This window comes from Falco rusticolus, chromosome 1, assembly GCF_015220075.1.
Source record: "Falco rusticolus isolate bFalRus1 chromosome 1, bFalRus1.pri, whole genome shotgun sequence".
NCBI classification, from domain to species: Eukaryota; Metazoa; Chordata; class Aves; order Falconiformes; family Falconidae; genus Falco; species Falco rusticolus.
In genome coordinates, this window is record NC_051187.1 from 32650266 (window position 1) to 32665613 (window position 15348).

The window sequence follows — 15348 nt, forward strand, 5'->3', positions numbered from 1 at the left end:
TGAACTGAATTTGACCTACATACAGCGTTATCAAAAAATTAAGTAGAAAGCCCATCAGTGAGCAATTATAACTACCTATAGATAGGTGGCAGCATCAGAGCACGTTTGCTTCGCCTTCTATTGTTTGCTTTCTGGAGTTAAGAGAATAGGGCTCGCCAGCCCCTGCCCACGATGCCCAAGCAAGCTGTCAGAGCCAGCAGATGCAAGAGGAGCAGGTTTCAGAAGCCAGGCAGCCAGACATGCGTGAGAACGACATGGATTTTTGCATTAATCCCAGTTTCTCCCTTCTTGCAGGGATGGCTGCTGCTTAAAGGAAACCCACCGAGAGGCAAAAATTCTCAGCGCGCACCAGCTCATCTCTAAATAACCCTAAAATGATTTCCCTTTTCTCTGATGCAGGTCTCAGCACCACCCCTCCCAGCACACTCAGCATCCCAGGAGGAACGACCTGCGACAGGCACACAGCCTCAGCAGAGAACGTCTCTGCAAGGGCTGAACCCCCTCTTTTCTCTCTCTTCTCTCTTCCTGCCCAACGGAACGCTGCTAGCAACAGGATGACATAAACTGAGGCTTTTACCAGCCATCACCTTTTAAAAACTGGGTTGTAAACTGGAGCTGTTCGGTCTGGAGAAGCAGGACGTCATCCTGCTCACTTCCAACTCAACACCAGCTTTGCCAGCGATGCAGCCACAGCGTGCTCTCAGAGGACCATGCTGAAACACAACCCGCCTTGCTAACAGCAACAAATCATTTCACCTGCCCGTTACACGATAAAAGCAGGTTCCAAAGCCACCCATTTTTATAGAGGCAGCTTGAGGAATAAACGATCTGACAGTGGCAACGGTTTCCAACAGGTCTGCTGACAGGGGAACTTGAACATCAGGCTGCTAGAACTGGTACCCACACTCGATGCCTGAACCGCACGCAGGTCTCAGATGAGCCACCTCCAGACCCCTCACCACTGCAAGCACTGGTGCAACGCTGCAGAAAACAGGTATAACCTAAACCAGTAAGAAAGGTGGAAAGAGAGAGACCTCAGTAGAAGAGGCAATGTGGGAAAGCCGGGGGCTCTGAGGCAGAGGTATGGCAGCTGCCCAGCACAGCACTAGGTGACACCAGTGCGGGGGTAGAGGATGCTTGACTTAAGCAGCTCGGGTCTGACAGCTCTGCCTGGCAGGCAGATGCTGGGGCACAGCTGATGTGGGGATGAGAAACGGAAAAAACCAGCAAACCACTTCTCCGTGAGATGAAAAGGCCATGACAGCCAAGACTGACCTATGCAAGTTGACGTTATGCTGCAGATTAAGCGGTGAACCAGACATCTGGTTACATTGGAGTCCTGAGCAGCCCTTAAAAATGACAATAAAAATGACAAGCCTTGATGAACACAGCTATTTCTTCCCCCAAGAGAAACTGTGTGATAAAAGCAGCCTGCCCCAACTCCCTCAGCCTCACTCTCTTTTCTGGGGGAAGCTTTGGAAATCGAATTGATTCATAAAAAAAAGACCCAGGAGCAGCACAAGCTCCTGGGCCAAGCGTGACCTGCAGCCAAGCCACGCAGGGAGAGCAGCAGGGTCAGAGCCAACCTCCCTCCCTGCGGAGGCGCAGCTGGAGCAAAGGGATCACCGGCTCCCCGAGATCCCCGGTTTTGTTCTGCTGCAGGTGGGAGCAGGGCAGGGATCCTCCTCTGCAAGCACAGCTTCGTAGCAAAGTAACTTGCATGCCAGAAAGCTCCAGGACCAAGTTTAAATGTGAGCCAGTGAGTGCAAGGGGTGGGAAAGGGAGATATTAGAGGCAAAACACCAATGAAAAGGATTTTTTAAAAGCCTCTGGAGGACAGACAGATTATTATTTTTTTTTGTAAGGGAAAGCCCCTATAGTTTACAGCAGCTGCAGACCAGTGTAATCCTCTGCAGATTACAGAAACTATTGACCTAATAATCCTGCCTGGTATTGCAAAAAAAACCCAAACAAACAAACCAACAAAAAGCCACAAAAAAACCCCAAAAAAGCAAGGAGTGTGAAAGGTCAGGATACACTCCCGAGCAACCTGGCCCACTCATTCCTGCATGGGGTGGGGTGCCTGCCTTCAGCGTGGGATGAAATTAGATTCACAGGGCAAATGAAGGAACTTTCACTTTGGAAGCAGAACCCAGCCTGCTGGCGGTGAGGACTCGGGATGAGTACACAAAGGAAACCTTAAAAGATAGCAAGGTTCACTGGACAGCAGTAACAGCTTGTCAACTTTCCCACTTGGGCGGGTTTGGTGGTGGTTTGTTGGGGTTTTTTCGTTTGTTTTGTGGTTTGTTTTTTTTTTTTTTTAAAGTTAACATGGCTGGTTTGTTTGCGACTGAGGAAGTGAAGTCACACCACGGTGGTGTGTAGACGTTTGGGTCTCAGAGGAAGAGCAGGAGGGAAAGGTTTTGCACAAACAGCATGTAAGAGAGAAATTAAAGCAAAGTTTTTTTCAGCACTTTTTTTTTTTTAATACCCTTTCAAGAGGAATAAAAATGGTCTCTGTGGCTCTGCACCAACCTGCAGAGAAGATCAAGCCAATTTCTAGAAACAACATAAATTCCTATAGTCACATCGTGTGAGGAAACAAATGAGTTTGAGCCCTGGGTTTTATCTACACCCCTGCTCTTGTATTGCTGAAGGAAAAGGCATTTTGTGCACCCTTTTTTTTGTAGCTGTAAGACCTTCTCCACAGCTAGCTGGGTCCTGGAACCATGCCTTTAACTGTCTGCTAACAGGCTGGTGTCCCAGCTGAGCTCTAGTTTAATTTTAAAGGCAATTTGCTCAATCAAATGAACTCTACTCTGGCCACTACATGCAAATTCAATTACTATTTACCTTCCAATAAAGCAAATTTTCTGTATCTGAGAAAGGCCCTTTGATACCATCCACAAGCCTTTATACAATCCAACATTTTCCATCTGAATTAAAAAACCTGCAATACATTACAGCCATTCAGAAGAATATCAACCATCAATATTTAAGTAATTCCTTATTTGCTGGCACGAGAAAACAATTCTTCAAATAGAACACCAGAAGAGGCCACAGAAGGTATCTGCATGCCACGGGGTTTTAAAGGAAGCCTTTCTGAGCCCAATTCAGACCAGAGGAGCTGTGAACTCCCTGTGCCCCACTCTTTTTGCAAAAGGAGAGAGAAATTTGGCAAGAAACCAGCAAACGGGGCAGAGAGGCTACGGCTGTTACCGGCATCGCATCGTTTGTCTGGTGGCTCCGGTGTTCCATGGAAAGGGGCACGTTCTGGAGAGCTGCGAACAAGGTATAAAGAGGAAATACTTCAACACTTGCAGACTACAAGTATTTCATTGTATCTCGAACCACTTCAAGCGAGTTGTGTTTGCCAGCGCCAAAGGAATCTGTTGGCTTCGCGCTCCAACTGGCAAGGGCAGGAGGGGACGGAGGCCAACGCGTGCCCCAAGGAATACCCGGCGTGGGATGAAGGAAGAGCGTTCGCTCCTCCACGAGCCTACGCTACCACAGAGAAGAAAGCAGGTGGTGGTTTAGAGAGGTTCATTCTACTTTCTCCTCTGCTGGGATCAGACAGGGATGTGCTTATACCCACTGGCACTGTGACTTGCACAACGGTGGTCTTACAAGGGTGAGATGTCCTAAGCATTGCCCTCCACCCTTTTTTTCTTCTCTACCGCCAAATTATTTCTGAATGCATCAGACTGGCCAGGGGAAGGAATGAGAGCATCACCTGGAACTGTCAGATCACACCTACCAAGTGCCTTGCACCAAACTGACGCAGCTGCAGTTACACCTCGAAAGCTGTCCAAGCTACAAAGCTCAGCAGGATCAGAAAAAGAGATCTTCTCTACTTTTAACCCTTAGTCTAATGATCTCAAATACTGCCTGTTCAACAGTTATAGGGAGCTCACGGGACACTTCCACCTCCTACAAATCTGAGTTTTTATTTAGATGAAAACGTTTCTAGCTTTTGAAATGGCCAAATTCACCTTCCTTGCGCAACACAAAGGCTGCAAGGCAGTTCGAAGCTCTGGTGCAGGGAACCAGCCCTCTTCACCTCAAGACACGGGTCAGATAGCATCTCAAAGCCGTGCTCTCTCCCTCAACACATGTCTTGCTGACGTTGATCAGATCTGTTGTGGCACAGGGCAAGATCCTAAATCCTTGGGTGCCAAGACACAGATGGTCTTTCAAAACATAAGGTATATATTTTTTTTAAAAGCAGCTGGCACTTCTGCAGAAAGCCACGTGATTTCCTCTACCGCATCACTTTTTCTCATTTCATGTTGGCTAATGAAGAGTTCAGAGCTGATGAACAACCACATATCCTCTAAAGTAAGATGAGTTTATTCAGTGACAAGCTGTTCAGGAAGCAGGACTGTAAAACCTTTATTAAAGAAAAGCAAAGAAAACAGGATGCTAAATGACTCGTGCCAGGACAGAAAAGCAATTAAAAATGGGAAGGCTCATTAGCGAATTCTAGTTTGTTTCCAAACAGTCCAGGCCAGGGGCGTTCTTTTCATACTCTAGCTCTGTCCAGCCCAGTTAACAACTGTCCCAAATGATTTGGGATACATCATTTTAGTTGGGCGTATAGTGATAGGACAAGGGGTAATGGTTTTAAACTAAAAGAGGGCAGATTAGTTTAGATTAGATCTAGATTAGGAAGAAATTCTTTACTGTGAGGGTGGTGGGACACTGGCACAGGCTGCCCAGCGCAGCTGTGGGTGCCCCATCCCTGGAGGTGCTCAAGGCCGGGCTGGATGGGGCTGGGAGCAACCTGGGCTGGTGGAAGGTGTCCCTGCCCGTGGCAGGGGGGTGGAACTAGGTGGTCTTTAAGGCCCCTTCCAACCCAAACCATTCTAGGAATCTATGATTTCCCACCAGAAGTTACGCGATACTTAACAGGAGACTGAACTTAAGTCTTCAGTCCCCTTTGCTTTCTCCATCGCTGCTGTGGCACTCAGCTTCACTGCATTTTAAACCTCCAGCTAACATGCACCTCACAACTTCCAGCTCACGAGTTGCATATGCTTGTTCCTTCAAGCACCGCAAGGACTCAGGTTACTTCACCTTCCCAGTTGCTTGCTCCCTTCCACTCAAGACGCAGTCACACCAAGAAGTACCCTACACCAAAGACGGGTGTGCAAGCCAGCAGCCAGCTACCCCGTGGTGTCTGTCCACACGCGTGTTGCCTCCAGGGTTGGAGGGGAAGCTCACCCCCCACTTCAGTGCGTGCAGATAACCCACCGTGAACCCATGCCCCACAGAACTTGTTGGCACGGTTGTAGGTGTAGATTCCTGCAGTTTGTGTCTACATCAGGAGCATTTGGACCACTCTTAACTGAACACTGTTGGTTTTTCTACATAATTCAATCCCTCTGGAGCCTCACAACATACTTCTCATTGCATTCGGATGAGAGACTGATTTTGCCTCCAAAAAGGCAGCCATGGACCTTAGCTTCCCCTGCTTCTGTTGATGCTCATGTTTCACAAGCTGTTCCTTCCGACTTGCAGCCCTTCTGGATCCTGGTTTCTGGAGGAACGCTCCTGCATCCTTCAAAGCTTAGTTCTAGTCCAGTAGTGAACGTTACAAACACCAAAGCTTGTTGTTTCGTTTAATATTAAATATAGTACATTTTGTTAACATGCTTCAGCTTCCAAGACTGAGAGATTGCAGGCAAGAGCTGTCCCAGGATAAGCCTCTTGGGATGAATCCCCTCCCAAACATTTTAACGATGAACAGAAGCAAAGGAATTTATCTGACATGATCTATAATAAGATTTCAATATAACATTCAGCCTACAGCATTTCTAAATATGGCCAAAGATCACTGAAGTTATTTGGCATTATTTCATCTTACAAGGATTTTCTTTCACTTATTCTGCTGTGTTTGCATACACGAGATTCCACATCCATCACTGAGCAAGGTCGTCTATTGTTCAGTGGGCTCCGACCGAGGTAAAATACATCTCAGCACCAAGGATGTCAGGTGCAGAATTGGGATTACTATTTATTTATTAAAAAAAGCCCTTTCAACATCTACTCACAACCTGTAGATATAGGAAAAACATAAAGTGCCACCCTGAAATCAAGGGCTGAAGCAATTCTGAAAGCTGATGGGCTTGTTACCTTCCAATCCCCACCTCTTCGCAACACACCCCACTGCATCCATTAGGATATTCGAGGTAAGGAGCCGCCTATGTCTTCTGCAAAGCATGACAAATCAAAACACCTCACCCCTGACTGGCACTCTTCCTTCTCTTTCCTCTTCCCAAACATCAGACAAATCCCCAGGGGAAGAAAAAAAATGGAAGAGCGACTGAAGCCAAAGCCAGGAAGACACGAGCCAAGGCTGTTACAAGAAGTGTCATCTCAGTGCTGAAGAGATTCTTCCCAGAAGTCTGAGGCTGCACCTTCTCAACCAGTAATGCGAGAAGAAAGTGCCAGTTGTGAGAGTCCAAATCCCACTGTTAGGGCAGATTATAAAGCTCGCTCTGCTACTTCATGCTCTAATTTTTCACTAGGTCCTGCAGCCAAGATAGCATCATTTCTCACGGCGAGATCAAACGTGCAGAATGCCCACGACCACTCTCGCATCGGCAGAACAGGAGGCGTCTTCAGAAATACAAGTGTCACCTGCAGCAGCCTTTTTAGCAAACCCCACCCTGCAAGACTAATTAAACACACTCTTACCATGACGGTGCAGTCCTCAGAGCCGCTAGCGATGACCTGGTCATTATGAGGACACCAGTCTATGTCCAGCACTGGTCCCGTGTGGCCACACACTGTTGGGTAGGACTTGTCAATTCTGCCTGTCTGCGGGAGGGAAACAAGAAGGAGAGCTGTAATACACAGACAGCACAGAGCAGAGGAGATCCTAATTCTCCATTAACTCTTTCAGTATTCACAATGTCATGAAATTTGAATAGTCTCATGTATCTGTGGAGGAGACAAACCAGCAACTCTCTTTCTGCAGCATCAACTAGCTGGAAACTCCCGATGCTACAAGGAAAGGGTTCAGAGGTTCAGCGCAGGAGGGCTTTGCCACCCCTTGGATGCAGCAATGCTTTGCTGCCCATATCTCAGCATTTTCTCCGATGCTGTCCCTTTGTCTGTCCCAGCGTTTCAGGAAGAGGGCTCTGCCCGACCACTGAAGCTCTGGTTTTGTCTGTGCTTTGCAACAGTGGGCAGCAACAGCTAAAGATAACCAAGCTAAAATTTTAATTGAAGGGTTTTGCTGGTCATTGAATGTACCAAGTCTGCTTGTTTTCATCATAGAAGTATTTTGCTTAGATGGAAAGTTTTTAGGACACAATTGTGCAGAGTAAAATACTGTTTTCAGGAATAAATACTGCCAGGACAGACTGCCACAGCCACCCACCCCACTCCCTGCCTCCCCCTCCATGGCCAGAGGACCAAGGCCACCAGCAAGCTGCCAAAGTCAAGCTCACCACACAGGTAAAGTTTCCAAGAAAACAAGCTAATGAGATGTTCCCGTTTGAATGGAGACCAATCTAGTGATGCCAACCCAGTCGTTGCAAAGGCACCAGCTCTGCCAACTGGGTGTACGTTTTGCTGATGGAGCCCCTCAATATCCTGAAGCAACCAACCCCCCCCCCCGAACTGCTGATGCACCTAATACCCCTGCTTCCTCTGGGTGAAAGGGAAGAAAAGTCACTCTGGGTAATCATGGTTCTCTCTCAGTCAAGTCTCACACGGATGGAAAGCAATATTTAAAATACTGAAGACACACGGTGGTAGCAGCAGGGTGAGCAGGAGACTCCTGCACTTCCAGGGCCAGAATCTGGGTCCCGCTCCAAGGGGTTTTGTTTCCAGGGAATGCCGCGATGGCCTTTTCATGAGCAACGGGAGAAGAGACACAGGAGGGAAAGGTCTTGGGACAGAGGTCGTCTTCTTTCATGTTTAAACATGCAGAAGAAATGGATGGCATTTCACTTCTGCCATTCGGTGGTAACGTTCCCCATCCTCAGAGGTTACATCCCTTAATATATGCCTCCTACCCATCTCCATGCGGAAGGCTGTTTCCATTCAATGCTGTCTTATGCACAAAAGGATCAGAATAATGCTGGATACTGGCTTTTGAAGACTACTGACCTGGAGACCTCTACTAGCATCAAAACTAAGATATAGATCCAAACAGACGAAGTTACAGAACCAAAACAACCCCTGTTTCCTAAATGGCCAAACTGAGGTTTCAAAAAAAAGACTGTCACGATCATTCAAATGCTTTTGAAATGATTAAAAATGAAAAGCTTTGTAGATGAAAAGCCATAAACCAGATATTCAAAAAATTAAAGTGTGTAATCCCTCATGGATGTTATAATGTGAAATAGGATTAAAAAAATTAATACACCCGACTGACATGTATAGCCTATCCATTTTAATTCATCTAATTAAAAAAGGACCGTGCAGAGCACATGCGTACGAATGTACTTCCGAAGTCACATTACAGGCCAAACACAAATATAGATCTAAACCAAAAGAAAAAAATAACGACTAATACTACGAGACATCAGTAACTACCTGTTCTTACTCCTAAGCAGGGCTCTGAGTAATCTTCTAAGAGGAGCCTATGGTAATTACTTGCAGGCTGCACGAGTGCTTGTCAGCTTAGCTTAGGGTTTTTACAGTAATTTATTACTGCAGGGAGAAAAAAAAAAAAAGATCAATTTGAGCAAATTAAACCACAAACTTCACCTTTCAGTTTTGATCACGATGAACCTGAACAGCACAAGCAGCAGCAAGCCAACTGCTTGTGACAGCCAGCTGACCGCAGGGACCAGGCAAGCCCACTGCCTGCTTTTGATCACCTAAAAAGGAGCTCATTTTTTAAACCAGCTATCTTGTACTTCCATTAGCTCACTAAACAGCAGCCCTCCGAGGGTGTTTTCATGAGGAAAAGGAGATGATGGAGGCTCTGTGTGAGCCCACGGCAAGAGGGAGCTACCAATGCCCCAAAAGCAGAAGGGACCAGTGCAGCCACAGGCTTCCAGCTCCCATGCAGGAGCAAGTCCCCTTCCCTCGGCAGGCGAAGCAGCAAGCTGGAGTAAAGCTCAGTCTTGTCACCAAGCTGGAATAACAGTGAGTCTTGTCCTCAAGCTAGGAACTTTGAGATGGATGCACAGGCGCAGCTGTTTTGGACCAGGACGGCATGTATTTCTCAGCCCAGAGCCACGTGGATCATGAAGAAATAGATGCACAAAGGGGAAGTTAAACTAAACCGAGCAGAAATATCTTTGCCTTGTGTTATAGGTGAAAAGATGCTTATCTGCATCATCTGTCAAATGCACCCTTTTCCTGCCGGGGTGTGGATAGCGACATATGCAAACCAAACAAGGGAACAGGCAGAGTAAGGATGGGGAAAATGAGCTGTTGTTCAGAAGCAGTGTGGGAGATACAGCAACAAGCACGTCTATTCCCAAAAACTCACAAAACCAAGCAAAGAGAGTGCAAAGAAGAAGGAGCTGTCACGCTGCCTGCAGACAGAGGAAGGCAATGCCAGGGCGATGCACACCCCAGGGGCATCAGCTTCTACGCTTGGACATGGCACTGTGGCATGAAAGGACAAGACCTAACTGCTCATCAGGATCCACAGAGAAGAGCGTCAGAACAGCAAAATCAGAATAAATAAGGATGCAAATGGACAGAAATTACTTATGTTCTTACTGGCCGAAAGGCTGCCACGCTGCGCAAAGCCGCAGTTCAGCTAGCAGAAGTCCAACAGCTTTCAGAGAAGCTACCGACTTGTGGTCAGAGACAAAAAAAATCTTTGCAGGGCAGAGGAAACTATGGTGCTTTCCTGAACGCATAACAAAGAGCAAGAGCTTCCCCCAGCAAGGCTTCTAAATGCACTGCATCTGCTCCACTTCAAAAAAACACCACCACTTTTATTAGAAAGCCTGACCCTTCAAAGGGTATTGGGGGGGGGGGGCTGTCAAAGGACAACCCCCCATGTCACCACCCCAGAGCCTGACCCAGCACACCTTCCCCTCAGCATGGTGAGAAATGAGCAGGCTTTAACTCCCAAGTGTTACTTTACCACCTCTCTAAGCCAGTTTTGTAAATAACATCCACACAGGCTACACCGTAGGCTCCCTCCTCCCAGCAGCATTCGCCTCTCCGGAGCAGGAGACCCCGATTCCCGGCATTGCACTGGATTAGCTGTGCACAGAACTTTGAAAACAATACCTGGGGGGCTTTGCCAAAAGGGAAAAACCAGGAAGCCTGCAGTAGGTTATTAAAAAAAACCCAAACACCAGCCTGTAAAATTAAACAAAATTCAACGTTTCTAAATACAACTCCTTTTAAAAGAGACGCCTCCGCCACAAGAACACCACGAGGTTTGCAACTTTGCTGCCAAATGGGTGCACTTTCACACTACTGTAATACTCTCAGGTTTGGGGATTTATTTATTTATTTTTAAAATGTAATCTTTTAATTAGTAAGGGATTTAAAATAAATCTCAAGTGTTGATACATGGCTTAAAATTAACTCAGTACAACTTCAAGAAATTAAATCCTTCTCATAATCCATTATGACTCTGAGCGACACATCACAGTAACAACTTGTGAAACTCAGAGAGTTGTATTTTATGAGAAGTGAGCCAAAAAAGTGAATTTGAGGATTACTGTTAACATGGTGGATGGCACTGACTAGAAGCACACTCAGTATTCAGGTCCTTCAACAGGTGGTAAGCTGCCCTTACCAAATGAATTCATTTAGGGCTTTCATGTATCCCAGATCAGAACTAAAAAAAAAAAAGATATATGAGATGAAGAAAAATTGTTATTAAATCCAGAAGAGACAGGTAAGTGGCACAGGAAAACTGTTCCTAAAAGTGGTAGGTTTATGAATTAATCTCACCGTTTTACAACCGCTTCTCTGCCAGAAAAGGGCAATTGGTTGCACAAAACAGCTCATGGATTATGGTAAAAATATCATGGAGAACAGCTGCTTCCCCCGACCCATGGTTGCACTCATTAAAATCACCATTTAAAATAGGGAAGTGGCATCAAGTTGCACAAGCAAAAGCAATTCCTCCACCCTCACTTCACAGAAGTTTGGGGAAGGAAATCAGGTCACAACTGCAAAGTTTGAAATGCAAACCTACTAGTGCCTTTTCTCTGTTAGAGAAAATATTCCTTTTTTTCTGAGCGAAATTGTGTGTTTTCCTTACAACACCAAGTGACACCAAGTCCCGTTGAGTGAGGTTTAATGTGCTCTGGCCACCCAACCTCCATCTCTGGTTGCAGCAGCTGGTCACGCAGGAAGCAGCGGGGAGAAAATACTGCAGGAGGATGTAAGGAAAGTGCATTGCTCTCTCGTGACCATGACAAATAGACGTTAGTCACCCAGCAAACCAATCAAGGCATCCATAACTAATTCGGAAAATTATGAGAAGTGTTACTCCCAAAAGTTCTACTGTAACATCATGCAATGGGACACTTTAAGGCATTCATAACTTCATATTGCTTCCAAACCAGACCCCTGTCAACATCACTTGCTCCCTTCCAGGAATTCCTCAGCAGTGCTCCCGTTCTGGTTTTGTCACCTTGACAGCTGCAGGGCTGTGACATTACAGGCTGCTACAGAACAGAGACAAAGGTCCTTGTTTGGAGAGTCCAGACCTAAATGGATGCACAAAGAGGAGGGAAGAAAAGGAAGAAAACCCGTGGGGACAGACAGGGATCCTGCACAAAGCCAGCCCTGCCCCAGCAGCGAGAGCAGGGCTTTAAAAACCCCTGCACTGAGCAGCCCCAGCAGCTTTGGCATCACCGCTCCAAGCGCCGCCAGGAGGGTTTTGGGCTCGTGGGCAGGAGGAGCAGGCAGCAGTGACGACGTTCATGTCACACCGCTGGGACAGGACCGGCAGCAGCCGGGGACTTTGTGGTTTGGGTGGTTGCAGCTGACTGGAGAATGGAGAGGTAAGAGCTGGTTGCAACTGCAAGATGCTCTGTGTGTTTGCCTGCAGAATCCTTCACAGAGTTTGTTGCAGCAATCAGCTACTTGCACATTGGCTTTAAAAAAAGGAAGAAAAAAACCCCCCCCAACACAAGCCGCCCCCCCAAAACCAACCCAGACTGCTGACTCCTGTCACTCAGAGCTGGGTATACAGCACAACTCCAGCACTTCAGCTAATGTCTGGCTCAGTTTCTAGAGGAAAGCTCTAAAATGAATTAACTTTAAAATGAAATTTCAGCCTCAGCTAACTTTTAGCTGTAAAAGGCCTTCAGGCAGAAGATAGAGATTCAAAACAGAGAGACCTGTTGTCCAGAAATTACAATTACCAAGATATAAAGTCGCTCTTTTGTTCTGTCCATAAAGTATGATTTCAAAAGCAGCTAATTCCCCTGTTAGCAAAACAGGCATACTACCTTTCCCACTGAAGGAGAACTAATTGGTGTCCTAAAAAGTCCTGGATTCTGCGATGAAGCAGTAAAACCCGCTGCAGTTGCGGGGGCGGTGGAAGATGAGCACCCACCCAGAGAGGGGAGAGGTGCTGAGCGGGGAGGGGGCACCCAGACAGGACCCACGGGGAACAGTCGTCTCACATCATCCAAACACGCTCATCCCCCTAAGCTGGGAACAGACGAGCCGGGACTCCAGCACCAGCCATGACGAAACAAACTGGGACCCGTAAAAACACAGACAGGAAAGGAGGAGACAGAAGAAAGTCTGAACAGATCCCAGGAAAGAAGCTACTTTATCCAACCATTTCTGTTGAACTCATTTTGTCCCTGGACTTGCAAGATTTCAGTTTAGCTGAAGTTTTAACAGCTAACCCAGCACTTTACCCTCCCTTTCAGGCCCCCCTACACCCTGCTCTTGTACGTATGGCTGGCATATATCCACCTGCACCCTACAGCAACCAGGAACTTTATGCCACGAACGACTCAGAAATTCAAGCTGCTGGTGGCGCAACGTTATCTTTCATCTGATGATAGGATGAATACGCAACTTACTCCACTCCTCACACTCTGCTTTAACCTCTGCTTAGGCAGGCAGATGTGGATTACACCGGGTGCTCCCCCAGTGCAACCACCTCTCCTTCGTACTGCTTGCAGGCAAAACTATCAAGCTCCTCTTCCACTTTCATTATTGGACAAGGTCTTAAAATTGCAGCAACGTTTGTACAAACCATCGGTTGACTGTAAGACAGGGGACAGTATTTGCTGCTTGCTCACCTGCAGAAATGAGAATTATCAGCCACACTCCTGCCCTCTCTTCCCTAACACACTAGAACCCGATGATCCATTGGAATCAAGCTGACAGCGATAAATATAAACTTTTTTGGTTTAAATCAGCTTTAAAGAAAAACCCAAGGTGAAATAAAAGAAACAAACCCAAATTAGTGCCCCACTTGGGAAGGTGCATTATAACTCAAGCCCATGTCCCTCCTGAGCGGCACAGACAGCCCACTTGGGCTAGTGAAGCACCCATGGGAGGTGGTCACAAGCTGATGGGCGCCAAGAGAGAAAAGAAGTGCAAAGGACCTGGGCAACATTTGCTCTATGCAGAGCAGATGTAGGCAAAATCTACAAGAAACCAGGTTTTAGCAGTTCCACTGCTCACAAGATGACTTTGGTCTTTAAAACCCACCAGTGTGTTCCTTTTTTATGCAGTTGTTGCAGTGTTGTCTTGATTTTTCACCTCCTCCACCCAACATTCAAAACTTGAGCTGGCATGAAAATCTGACCAAAATTTAGGGAGAAAAGTCCCTTCGTAGTCTCTAACCTTGCAACTTTCTCACAGGGACACTGCTATGAAAAAGACCTACAGCACTAGGGCTGACAAGGGCTCTTCAGGAGCCAAACTCAAGACAACAGTAACTCATTTTAATTCACATCCTTCCATCCACGCTCCACCAAAAATTGCTGGAAGGGCTCAACAAACCCACTGCAGCAGTACCTCCTGATTTTATTTTACACCCAGTTCAGAAAAAGATTGTAATTTTTTTTCCTTCAGTCCTTCCTGGAGGAAGGAGAATTTGGAACAGCTGATTAACAACGTACATATGCCATGGTTGAACAGTAAGGCATGTCACTTGCAGAACAACATATTCCTTCAAGAAGATCATTCCTGAGGTGTGCACTCACCCACCCACATGCTAATTGCCTCTCACAGCACCCATCTGATCCCAGCTTCTGGAGGAATGCTGCCTATGTAAAGGGAGTGCAAGAAGAAGTCAGGCATACAAATGGAAAAATCGAATAAAAGGTGTATCCAAAGGGGACTGAAGAAGCCTCTTCTAAAAGCCTTATGCAACGTGACGTTCAGCTGAAGGCATCTTTCTATGAACTGAAACATAAAGGACCCCTTTGCAGCAGATTTTTTTTCTTTGCAGATAAAAACTGCACAGATTTTTCAAGGAAAGGAAAAATAATTGTATGCAGTTCTGCTGTAATGTAGACCCAGCACCAGAACCACGGACTAAATGCAGGTATTTGCAAGTCGCTTCCCCCAGCACGTCAAGAAACCCACAAAATTCTAATCATGGCTGTAAAAGCGGGATCACCCATCGAGCTGGGTGAGTGTATTGCCCACAACCCCTCTCCTTTGACATCGGAGGCAGGGAGGTCTCTGCCCTGCCGTTTCCAAAGTCATCTGAGGGATGCGAGCACACCACACAGCAAGGGGCACGGCTCTTCCCAACAGCATCCCATGGGATAACCGGCAGTCCTGAGTTCGTGCTGCCAGGAAGGACACGCAGCAGTGAAGATGACAAGCCCACCACCTGAAAGGCTGAGGACGGGAGGGCTGGAGGAACAAGGCAGAACAATGGACTCTTGGTCCTTGCACAGCACTGAGCCACCCAGGTGGCTGCACCATCCATCCCGCTCCTACGGGAAATCTCCAGGGGATGTGAGCAGGAAAACTGCTTCTTCCCTCACCCCCCTCTTCCTCAGCTCCCTCCCAGCAGCCCTACCTACCATGCTGGAGGCGATGTCCAGCTCATCTCGCAGCACAGCCAGCATAGGCTGGGGCACCCAGCGCTTGGTCGAAGGGGTTTATCCCAGGGCTGCCCTCCCAGTGCACCCGCTGTGTTGCCTGGGATAAGGCTCAAAGAAAATCAGCTCTAAAACCCTGCAGGCTTCCAGTCTAACAGTGATACTCTATGCTAACATTCTGCTCAGTGTTAGCCCAGAATAAGCAGGCAAGTTTGTTCAGTGGTTTTTTTCCCTAGTTAATGCTGATTAGCTGGACTCGTATCATCTAGGCACCATTAATTGATATAAATGACCACTTTTGAAAAATATGTGGTCCATTCCAACAGAGGCCATCTCTCTCCAGACTAACCAACCTGTGGGAATTGCGATTTTC

The 15348-nt window shown here is 46.9% G+C and overlaps 1 protein-coding gene across 6 annotated transcripts in view; it reads right to left on the reverse strand.

Moving 5' to 3' along the window:
• The window catches only part of CORO1C (coronin 1C), a 47553-nt gene that overhangs the window by 10836 nt on the left and 21369 nt on the right, over nucleotides 1-15348 (reverse strand). For all 6 annotated transcript variants that reach the window (XM_037375657.1, XM_037375658.1, XM_037375660.1 and 3 more), the window contains one exon: nucleotides 6700-6822. In XM_037375657.1, the coding sequence (XP_037231554.1) occupies nucleotides 6700-6822 (123 nt within the window). The remainder of the gene's footprint in view (nucleotides 1-6699; nucleotides 6823-15348) is intronic.